The sequence below is a fragment of the Aulostomus chinensis genome, chromosome 22 (genome assembly GCF_037954235.1).
Source record: "Aulostomus chinensis isolate RoL2024-O1b breed Wild chromosome 22, RoL_Achi_v1.0, whole genome shotgun sequence".
NCBI classification, from domain to species: Eukaryota; Metazoa; Chordata; class Actinopteri; order Syngnathiformes; family Aulostomidae; genus Aulostomus; species Aulostomus chinensis.
In genome coordinates, this window is record NC_141341.1 from 8,399,725 (window position 1) to 8,411,892 (window position 12,168).

At 41.1% G+C, this 12,168-nt stretch overlaps 1 protein-coding gene across 4 annotated transcripts in view; it reads right to left on the reverse strand.

Moving 5' to 3' along the window:
- The window catches only part of LOC147240602 (CUB and sushi domain-containing protein 3-like), a 350,230-nt gene that overhangs the window by 258,820 nt on the left and 79,242 nt on the right, over positions 1 to 12,168 (reverse strand). For all 4 annotated transcript variants that reach the window (XM_086194222.1, XM_086194221.1, XM_086194218.1 and 1 more), the window contains exon 3: positions 5,648 to 5,870. In XM_086194222.1, coding sequence (XP_086050348.1) covers positions 5,648 to 5,870 — 223 coding nt within the window. The remainder of the gene's footprint in view (positions 1 to 5,647; positions 5,871 to 12,168) is intronic.

The window sequence follows — 12,168 nt, forward strand, 5'->3', positions numbered from 1 at the left end:
GCTTGACTAAGAGCAGAACATAACTTTGTTATTGTTGTTTCCTTCCGGTCCAGTTACAGTATGACACACTCTGAAACTTTCTATCAAATTTCCTCCTTTTGTGCATTCATGAATCAAAAGTTAGGGGTGTTATTCTGTGGTTTGCTTACTTTGTCATAACATATTAAAGGATGAAGAAGTCTTTTTGGAAATTCTGATGAGCGTTATATTTCACAGCACATTACAGCACGTAGCTGTGAATAATTCTGTCAGTGTAACTAAAGGTAATAATCTGCAGTAAAACTCCAGACACATGTTCAGAGTGTGTTGTGTGCATGCCCAAAAAATGCTCCTAAAATCCAACTAATCTACGCGTAACTCCTTCCATCCATCCATCCATTTCTTCCGCTTATCCTGTTAAGGGTCGCGGGGGGGCTGGAGCCGATCCCCGCAACTTTCGGGCAAGAGGTGCAGGGCCAACACATATAGACAGAAACCAATCACACTCACAGCCACACCTACGGTCAATTTAGAGTATCAATCAGCCTCGTCCCCTCTTGATGTCTTTGGACTGTGGGAGGAAGCCGGAGTACCAGAGAGAACCCACACAGGAACAGGGAGAACATGCGTAAGCATAACTCCAAATACTAAAATCAGAGGAAGGTCAAACGCCGATGATCCAACCAGAATAAGTTCTTTCAAGTGACTCTTACACTATGCGGAAGATGTTTTGTATTTAATTGAGTCAAAACAAGAACCCATAAAAGTTGAGTCATAACTCCAATTCTCAGATCACTTCATTGGTCATCAGTATCTGAAAGAATAAATCTCACATTTCTACCAATCGCTTCTAAATCTCCAGTTTCCTGTACCAGTAAGTAAACAACTTCAGGCAGCTTTCAAATCCAACCTTGAGGCCTGTCTGTTTTTTGTTTAACACCATCAACTGATGTTGCTAAATGAATGCTCGCCTATTTGTTTTCAAAATGCATGTTGTTTTCATTCCATTTTCTTCATGCTATTTTGTTTCATTCTCTAACCTTTGGAGATTTTGTCATGAATGTGTATTAAATCAATGTGCCACCTCTTACAAGTACCACTTGACTAGTTCGTTTCAGTTTTATGAAACATAGCAAATTAGCATAAAGTTCAACATTTCACAACTTTTCCTTTTCACCTGGTTTGCTTTCATTCCATCAGACTGTGTGGCTTTTGCCGGTGTCCTCCTGTGACACACGCTGCCATTTGGAATAACTTGCTTCTTGTCATTCAGTGATTCTTTGTCGTTGTAAATGTGAACACTCGGTAATGTAGCAGCACATAAATTGTTGGGTAGGAGGACGTGAACGGGACAACAAGTAGACTTCAGAGAATTTAGCAGCTGTCTGAGAATTAATAATGTATGAGCTCCGAGAGAGTTTTTGGGCATGGATGGTTGAAAACACAAGTACTAAATGATGGGAGACTCAGCATGTCTGTCTTTGCCAGACCACTGGGGTTAAAATAACTGAAATGATTGATACCAGCAGTGGGTTAGGTGGCTGGGCTGCAAAAGACGTAGTTCAAACATCTGAAAAATATGTCATTGCTGTCAAGCGAGAATGCATAAAATGAAACCTAGGAGCAGTTACATTTGGTATGGGATGAGAAGATTCCTAAATTAAGTCATAATGAGGTTTTGGAGGATGATAAATCAATCCACAGGAAACTGGGGGATGTGCCACAAGAATAATGAAGATCATTTCAAAGACTTTGAATGTGCCACCTAATGAAACACCGTCTCCCACCAACCTTCTCAACCCGGACATGAAAAGCTGGTGTTATTTAAAAATGTAAAACCTGAACATGCTGAGGAGGCATCTGCAGCAACCCACATTTCTGTAGAAAACAAAAAGCATGACAGCTTGAAGAAGCAACATCGTTGACGACAGAGAGCAGAATTTACCATTTCACACAGAGTGTATTTATGTATGTAGGCTTATGGCACAATAAGAGGCTTTGGATGGATGAAAAACGATACATGTAATGAAAACTACAGTTATGAAAGTGCAACGTAAATTGATAAATACGTTAAGGAGCAGAGCAACAACTGATGGCCAAACGACGGGGTTGAGGCCTCAGCTGTTTACGCTTGAAGACGACACCCAGCAGAATAGCGTCAAATTGGACAGCTTCTTCACGAGTCGGTAGGCTGATTAGTTTATGAGTCTGTAGAAATGCAGAAATCAATGTGCCTAAGGTAGGTTTTTAGCTCCAGCACCTGAGACAAGACATGTTAAGATAAATGTTCAACATTGCACAGGTTTTTAAAATATCGCACAGGTACATTAATGATGTTGAATCTCTAAGTATTGCACAGGGTTTTACGTCGTGATGACCAATCAGTCAGACATATATGTACTTATTATGAGCAAAGATGAGCAAACTATACCACAGTTGACTAAATATTTATGAATGTGCACACAGAAATACCCCACTGGAGAAGGTAATTGGCATGTGAATTCACGTGCACATATGCAGGAGCCTTCTGACACGTCACATCGTGAGACAACAGGAAATAATGTGTTGTAATCCTCGTTAACCAACAACGCCACAGAGGACATCTGCTTTCCCTTCCATATGTTTGTGTTCTCACGGTGTTTCTTCCTGTTGGCAAACACATGAAACGTGACAAAATCTCATGGTCACTTGCTTCTATTCTTCCGCTCCCTTGTAATTAAGTGTTTAATTAACTTCACATGGTAATTTGAACAATAGAAACCACCGGATTGTCCGAGAAGGGTTGATTATTGGAGCTGGCTGATTAGAAATTATGCACATTGAACCAAAGGAACATGGTTCATTCCCACGACGAGAGAGTTGCTTTTCAGCAACCAACCACGTGTCAAGAGGACTCATTTCATCTCTTTATGACCCAAATCCCTTTTCCTCAACTGAACCAAACCCAGTTTTCGAAGCACTAGGCCAGTGTTGCCTCTCACATGCGTAATGTTTTTGAAGAAATCTGGCCTCATCCTGAACCCCCTTAAACACTGGAAACACCTGACTAAATGATGACCTTGTAATTCAGGACAAACCAGATTTCCTGAGGTGAAAATGTTTTAATCTCAGCAACGCCGGCGCAGGTCAGATTTGTGATTTTACAAACATTTCCATCGGTGAATGAGCAAAATCAGACCAAGATTATGACGTGTTCAGTTTCCAAGGTTGAATTCAAGCTGCAGAATGAGACAATGATGGCTTTTACCCTCCTGATGAACTTGTTGTGTTTGTGGTAGGAAAAGCTTGTATTCTCATCTGTGGTGTCACAGAGCTGGCATCTATTTCAGTTGTCTTTTCTTTTGTTGGGGCGGAGCTGTTCCAGATGTGGAGCTTCCTCTCTGGGTTTGTGCATTACTCACTGAATTAGCCAGTGCTGCTTTGAGGGCTTCAGGTTGCCTGTTCTTACTTCAAAGCTTTTAGTTTTAGTTGTGGATGAAATTCACATCCGCATGATTCAAACTTGAACTAAGAGTGCTCTCAGAGAGCTTATACCTCTACCAAGGAGGCTATATGGATTCAGAATATGAGGCCATTCATACATTTTCTTCCCTGTTGGTTAAAATAGATTCCGTCTATGATGAAGATGACTCGTGAAAGCCGAAACGTTTTACACATTTCACATGGACTCAATACCGCCAAAAGCAATATTCTACCAATGGCCTTGATTGAGATAATTAATTCACTGTTTGTTGCTTATTGCCAAAAAAAAAAAAAAAAAAAATCTTTGCTTATAGACTGAACTGGCTAAATTAAAAGCAAGATCCTCAGAGCGGCTTCTTGATCAATTAAAAAAAAAAAGTGCTTCCTTTTTGAAAGTGTATTACAGAAAGCTACAGTAAGTTGCCAGAACTCCTGTATCCTCCTCATCTCCATCAGTCATGACATGACACCATTTCACTTGACTGCACTCTCATATTTCATAGTGAACTGAATAACTTAATAACTTATAATTTAATTGCAGAGTGAAACCACTAGATTCACAGTGAGATGTGATTAGGCTCTATTGATTTACCTTATAAAATCACACATCACTTATCTCCCACAAGTTTCAGTCCGGGTCCTCTTGAGTCTCTTGGAGGAGCCGATCAATAAAATAGTTCCATAACTAAAGGTAATGCACGGTGGCACTGATCGAGCCTCAGAAATTTTTGTACAGCGGAAGATTATTACCTTGTTGCAGCACAAGGTCATTTGTCCTGCTGCGGCTTGAGAGAATGTATTGATAGAAAACTCTAAAAAAAGAAAAAAAAAGTACTGATTCCTCTCTGTTCTTGCTTTAAAAGAACTGGGTTATTCCTCTGATCCAGCGTGCTGTTAAATCGTTCTCTGAATTTATAATCCCTGATGTTTTATCATGTAGACATATTGACTTATTGCAGCGCATATGACTTCAAGGCTACATGGTTACAGATCAGTGGAAAACTAATAATAAACGAAGAGTAGAAAGAACGCCCCGGACACAGAAATGTATGGAACCCCGAAGGAGAACCGCAGAGGGAGGAAAATCAATGGTTGAAAAAAAAAAAAAGGAGCGCGCTTTAACAAGACCCCACAAAAGTTTGATTTAGGTCAATGAACTTCCAGGTCATTGATATCTGAAATTAAAACAATAAAAACCCTGAAGAGAATCTGTGAATAGACATAGGATATCAGATAAGTGAGAGACATTTGAAGAGAGGACTGGGAACTCATTGCAAAGACTACTCTAACCTCGCAGCCTCAGTTGAGTTTATTTGCAACAAATGGAAATTGAATTGATACCACATTGATAAAAGGTGTCTGGATAGAAGAAAACCTGCCAAATCCTCCTTCATGGGTCTTCCAAGCTGTCAGGAGTTCTTCACTTGGCTTACTGACATGAAAGTCCACACAGAGCTTGCAAAACTTGTTTTTCCTCCTATGAACCCTCCACGGAAATGCTGAAAATGTCCTTGCGAGACAACCCTTAAATTCCTAGATGACCAGTGGGGTTTTCTCCAGATCATCCAAGCAGCCTCCGAACACTTCCAGATTTCTTCCCGGCCCTTTTCCTCCTGTCAACCAGTGAGCCAGATCCCTGACCCTGCCAAGGCCCCCTCAAAAGCCAGAAATTCAGAATGACTCATTCACACCCGATGGTGAATAAACATCACCCCATCAGAACTCACCTCCAGGAGCCGGTTAGTGACCCACGGCAAAGAGCTGCTGCAGACTTTGGTTCCAACAGAGAGCAGAAGATAAATGAAAAAAGCTAGCATGGACGCAGTGGGAGGCTTGTAATTCATCAACATAAACAAGGTTTGCCGCAAAAAAAAAAGAAAAAAAGTCATCCAGTGAAAGATATTCACCCAAAGACTGCACAGCAAACTCTGCAAGAAGCCGCCCCGGGGCACCAGTAAGTGCTTCCACACACATCTTCCATGTAACTTTAAGTGGTAATTCACAAAGAAGCTGTTGTATCACTCCATTGAATTACTTCTCAGGTAACTTTTACTGGCTCTCTCACACCAACTGCATCATAGATGACTGCGCCTCTCGATCACTCATCACTTTGTCTGATTACGCAGGAAGAACAATTCAAACAGAGGTTTTCAAAGAGGCATCAGCAAAAAGTCAACACACGTGGTCAGTGTAAAGTTGGCCCTACCTGGTCCTGAAGTTGGCAGGATGGGGATGTCCATCGTACAAAGACAGGAAGTCATATTCTTCTTCAATGGCGAATGACAGGAAGATAAGCTGTATTCTACTTCCTTCCTCTCCAACAATGACCCAAGTGCAGTTTGCTCCATTGGGGTAGCCATAGGGAAAACCTGGCGATTCTATACTGCCATTTCTGCCTTTCAGTGTACCGCCACATGTGTAGATGAAACCTGAGGGAGAAAAGAGAAAACATTTAACTTAACATGACTAACGAGAAAACTCTGCGCTAACATACAACTTCTATGTTGCAGACAAGAAGTCAGAGGAAAAGAAAAAAACTGATTTGAGGCGACAACAAGAAGCATTCAAGTGTGTTTGTACATTATGTGGTAAGTGTGTGAGGCTTAGTGTTGTTGGCACCTACATAACAGTAAAGAGCTGTAAGTTACAAAAGAGCAGGTACATGGAAACCCACAGTAGTTTGTGTACTGGACCCCAACAGCATGACATTATACATCTAAGTTACTCCAGGTTTTATTGAGTGTGGACTTCACCCTCTAAAAGATGCCTCTACTGGTTCAGTACTCATGCACAAATGGGTTGTTCTTCAGCTAATGGCAGTAGAGAAAGTCTCAGAGGGCTGCGCCTAGAACCTTGAGATATGTAAATGTTTCATTTAGGCTTTCAGGCTTTGCCCTCTAAAAGCTGTCATTATGGGGATAAAAAGGTGATGTAGTCAATCCCTACTGTCACACCAGACACACAGGCCTTTAACATACATCAACTTCACATTATTTGATATACTGTGTGCACCAAAGGAAACTTCAAAAGAGCCACCATCAAGCCAAAGCTCTGATGCATGGTAGTATCAGTGTTTGGTTGCATCACTGTACAAGACTTACTCCGGTGGGAGATAACATTTAGCATTCAATGAGGCATATTTCAGTATTGCAATTGAATCTGGTGAGGAAATTGTGACTCTGCAGCCTTTAGAGGTCAGAAAACACCAGCAGAGCTCTGAGAAGCAGGGCCACAGTGGAGTGTTCCATGGTTCCTCTGGGAAGTCTGGAAACTACCAGGTAAAGAGATCAAGCTTAATCTCCGACCAAGGACCTTTGCCTTTACTGAAGACCTCCACTCTCAACTGCAACTTCCTGACAGGCAGACGAGTACAGAACTGGCAGGCTGCCTGTAGGGTGGATCCTAACCTGGCAAGAACGGGGCCCAGCCAAGCCCAGCAGTGATGAAGAGCTGACAGCATGATGTAGCTCCTCTGGCAGCTGGTGAACTGGTGTCTTGAACTGCTTGACACTGAAGAAAAATGGTAAGCCAAGCTGAGGTCATGCAGCGCTATCATGGTCCTGAAGCGGGCCGGACAAGAGCTTCGTACAACTCTAGGCCGGGGAGGAAGATCTTCACGTCCGTGCAAGTCAATAGCTCTTAGAGGTCGACAAATGGACCAAACAGCGCAAGTATGATTTCATTATGAAGTTTTATGAATGGATTAAACAGTGCTGGCCCATTCCAATGTTGGCAACTCATTTTACAAGATGTGTTAAAACAAAGTGTCAGTCTAGTACACGAGTGCAAACACTTGTATTACATCAGCATAGGAATAAATGTTTGCATATTACATTGTGATGTGTCCAGGGACAGCTCAGAAAAAATACAAATGAAGCACTGCTATTCAGTATAAAAATACAATGAACTACAGTAAATACAATATCTTTCTGTCGATAAGCAGAGTCGGAGGGAACAGCCTCTTTCTGGCAGGTTTTTATTCACATTCGGTATAACGTCATTGAACGCGAGTCTCCTTTCTGAGAGGAAGCTCGGTCGCTACTGAACTACTTCTCCAGGGGACTTAATAGGTTAAATCAATAAGCGACCAGAGCATTTTGCTGGATTCACATTGTGTGCCCCGACACAGATCAAACGCTGATTATCTCTTTGTTTTCGCTAATCTTTTACCAACATGTCAAAATGTACAAGAAGAAGAGGCCAGTGTCAGTGAGCCTTAACGATGTCTTTACTCACGTCTCAGTACTTGATAACTTAGGGACATAGCTATTTCTGTTTAGGTTTGCTTCCACTCTGTCCACGCCGATGAGAAAATGACTAAGATGACACAAATGCACAGTCGTGCAAGCACCATGCAGCATGAAGGGAAGTTAATGATTTCTTTAGGGAGGGAGAGGATAAATACTACTGGATTTTAATGAGTTACTGTAGGCTCTTCATTATGGTTCTGTGCTCGAGGATGGCTAGCTGGTAGAAGGGCGAGAGGAAAGGGAGTAGGGGAGAGAGAAATGGAAGCAAAACGAACAATTAAATAAACTGCAAAAATCATTAAATTGATTTATTTATTTTGGTACAGGACAGGACGGCATTGAATTGCTACCCAAGTTACTGACAAACTGAAACCGATTGCAAGTGAATGCGCGGTGCAGAATTTCTTACAGCATACGGACGTATCAGAGCGAACATAGGAGGCAGTAAATTATATAAAATGAGATGTGTCCTATTTGTCCAGCCAAGCAATAATATTGGTCATTGATTTTGAAGGCATTGATAAGGAAGCCATTGACAAAAAAAAAAAGAAGACAGATTTTGCATATATAAAATGATCTTGTTACATACAGTGTAATAAAGAGTTGTGTTTTATACAGTATGTCCAGCTATAATATCTGGTGTTGATGCTGCTCCAGGTTAATGAGGTGAGGAGTGTTTAAAATTGGTTTCTTACCCGTTGTATTTCCTTTTTTGCCACAGAAACAAATACTGCAGCTGATCTTTTTCTCGTCCTCATCATGTTACAGCCCCTGTTATAAGCCCAAATTGTAAAATGCAAATCTTATTGATCTCCTTGGAGTTTCAGCTTCATATCAGGATCATTATCATCTCACTTTGACTCTCCGTAATCCTTTTATACAAAACACACCACAGGTGTTAGTTGAAAAAGCTGGATGTCCAGGAGTGAAGATGCTCCAGAGTACTTTGTGATGCTCTTTTGATCCCTGATGGAGAAACTCTTCACTTTCTTTCCTCCACAGGGGAGTCAGCCTGCAGAGTCAGCCCTGACAGAGAAGAAACCTTGAGAGCTGCTGAGGATTTTGCATCATCCTGTTCAAGGACAATACCACAGAGAGGAAACTTGTAGTCCAAAAAAAAAAAAAGGGCTACAGTCCAGTGATCCAGTGTCTTTTAACTGACAGTATTTCCTTGTGTGTGTCGGTGTGTCTTTTAAGTGAAAGTCGCAATTATCCTTCATTGTATGATCTCAGTTTTAAATGACAGTGTTAAACTGAGAATGGCTTTCACCGTATGGCAAAAAATCCTTGAATATCCAGGCCTTAATTGACCACATCAGGATGATCATCCCCTGACTCTAATGTTTATGAGCCTAGTTATTTACCATGGCAGCCAGGGCCACAGGGACAGCAGGGCAATCCCGCTGGATGCTTTGCCAACCAATTACCCAAGACAGAACCCGGACCAAAAAAAAAAAATAAAATAAAGTGTGTATGTCTGCATGCACTCACTTGGCAATTCATTAGGTATAAATACAACAGTGCTGCAATAAATCCACCCTTTTTAGGATTATAATGTTGTGTGTGTGTGTTTGTGGTTGTGTGTCTGTGTGTTTCCAACCCTGATTTACTCATACAATTCTGTGTCCACCACACTGACAAATATAATGACTGATGGTGGTCTGAGCTACAATTAAGTCCTAGCATCTCTCTTCCTTCACAACCAATCAGAGTGAGACATTGAGGAAGTGGAAGGGACAGGCAGAGCCGTATTCGGGACACAGGCAGCATACATACGCATGGACATGTGAACCTACCTTTCAAGTTTCCAGCGCAACATTGGTAAAGGAATAAATCTCCCTTCATTATTGTGATAATGTTGAGCTCTTACAAAATGTTTGCGTGAGGTGATTTAACCGAATGTTGGTTTTGGAGGTTGTAGCGCTGTTGAACTTTACTAAGTGTTGTCCCTATTGTCAACTCTGATTCATATAGTTTGGAGCAAATATTCAGGATGTCTCTCTGTAATATAATCAAAGACTGACGGATAATTATAGTGTCTTCAAATTGGTTTGGATGTGGGATTAGATGAGCTGTGGCCTGTTGAGACAACTTCAAGGCCACCTTCAAGAGCCTCACAATCCCCGTTGACCAGCTTGCTTCAGACTGCCTGTTTTGGCATCAGGTCAGCTCAATAGCATCAATAACCTTGCCTGATTGAAATAATGATAGGTAGGACCTGAGAAACTCTTTCATGGAGTTAACAGATGCTCCATGATTCATCAGCCCATCCATGATGAGAGGGACAGGGATGACCAACATCTGCAATATCTGGATTGTCAAGTGTTTTTCCTTCCAGTTCAGTGAAAACCGTCATGTGAACCTCTTGAGTGAGCTTTTTTTTTATTTTTTTTTTTTATAAAGCTCTTCCTGTTGCCTGTTGAAGAATGATTTTGCTTGGATCCCAGAAAAGCTTTTTAAATGTTCACAGGGAGTGTCGACTTGCCAAAGTTGTTCAAGTTGATAGTGCGATTCATTTGCAGGCGAGTTGAAAGATGTAAACAGACACCAGGCAGACATTAAAGGGTCCAAAAGTCTCGGATGGGTTCCTGAATTGTCTATCCTAGACAGGCTTGCACAGCTGCGAGGGACCAAGATGCCTCCAGTCTGACTGGATTGGAGAACTAAATTCAAAAAATGAAACAGCTTGCTGGTCCACTTAAGTGTCTGTTCCCTTTAGATGATTTGCTGGATGGATATGTGGAGGAGGACAGGTGTTGAATACCTCTCATTCTCACTGTATGCTCCTTCATAATGCTGATCAATACCATCCATAAAATCAGCCTTGTCGTCTCCTGTCAGGCTCATGTCTCCTTTGTGCATCATCCTTTGAGTGCATGTGTGTCTGTTGGTGATGTATGTGCTCTGTTTAGCATGCAGCACCCTCTAGCCCCGAGATATTGGACTTCATGATTTTCTAGATGCGCAGGGGGTCGTGTTTCATGACAGAAAGTCGAAGGGTCACGTCTCATGGCTGCGCGTGTATGACAATACGATACCATAAATATGGAAATTCAGAATGATTAGACAACGGGTGCAAACATCAAACCTCGGAACAAGGGTTTCATTTCTCCAAAATCTAAAGAATTGCACTCATGAACACAAGATGGGCTTTGGAATCAGAACTGCCACACAAAGGTGTGCAAAGGTGTGAGAGTGAGAGTGAGAGTGAGAGTGAGAGCGAGAGAGAGAGAAAGTGCAGCCTTTAAATAAGGAGTGATCAGTTGAGCTTAATCAGGTAAATGAAGGGTGATTACAGACAAAAACAAGACACTTAGTGATGAGGAGGGAAAGACAGCTAAAGATGAAGGTAGAGAAGAGGAAGTGAAAATTTGAAAATACTTACTAACAATTACTTCTAAATGGGGTAAGCCTCCATTTTTAACCCTCTTAACACACCAAAACTATTTTTCCCCCCCCTCACTCAAAATTTGAGATATTCCCCCAAAATTTGGTGCCAGGAATGCTGTCGTTTGCTTAACTTTACTGCTACAAATTTGCAAAGTTAATCAATCATTTTAATCACCAACATGGCTGATCGTTAGCCGTAAGGCTCCTTAGCAGTCAGATCATGCAGGCACATCATGATTTTATCATCGCTGTGCACCAACGTCCTGATGAATGTTGGCTACCACACAATGGTTTATGTTACACTTGTGAAGTTTTTATTGAATACACCTTTGAAAAGGAACTGCAAAGTATACTTTGTCCATTTGCCCACAATATATTATTGTTACCAGCATTATTATCATCATTACCGCTGTACTTAAGCTATCATCAAATTCATTAACGTAAAAAAAATCTGTCAAAACAGAGTTGCTTTCTGTAAATATTCAGTAATTCATTGGCGACTGTGTGAATTCTATTCTGCAAATTAGAATGTGTTATTCTGTGACTTCATTCTGTAAATTTACAAGAACACATTGTTGCACTGCATATCGAAGTCCTGTACAGCACTTCAAATGGAAGCGACAGTAAGAAACTAAAAAGATGCAGTACTTTGCTGACGAAGCCGCAACCAGAATATTACTGCCAATTTACTGCAAAGTGAAACCGACTCAACAATAGAACAAACACTGCATTCATCTCGTTTCACAGATTAAGGGAAAATAAAGAATAGAGAGTCAATTGTAAATATCGTTTATTGAACTTTTTTTGCAGTTTGTCCTTCTACAAAAGTCAGGAATAACTGAAAACTTCGTATTCATTTTGTTGCAGTAAAATATTACAAAGGCCACCAAAATGTCACAATAACAGATTTCAAGGTGCCTTTGTCCAAATTGACGAACTTCATTAAACTGAGTAGCTGAAGAGAGGGTGGGGCTTATAAAGTGTGAAAGAGGGACCGAGGGACATAGATGGAAAGCAGAATAAACAGAGAGAAAAGGACATTCATCCTCGTTCATCACTGCACTCAGAATGAGAGGATGATTTAAAA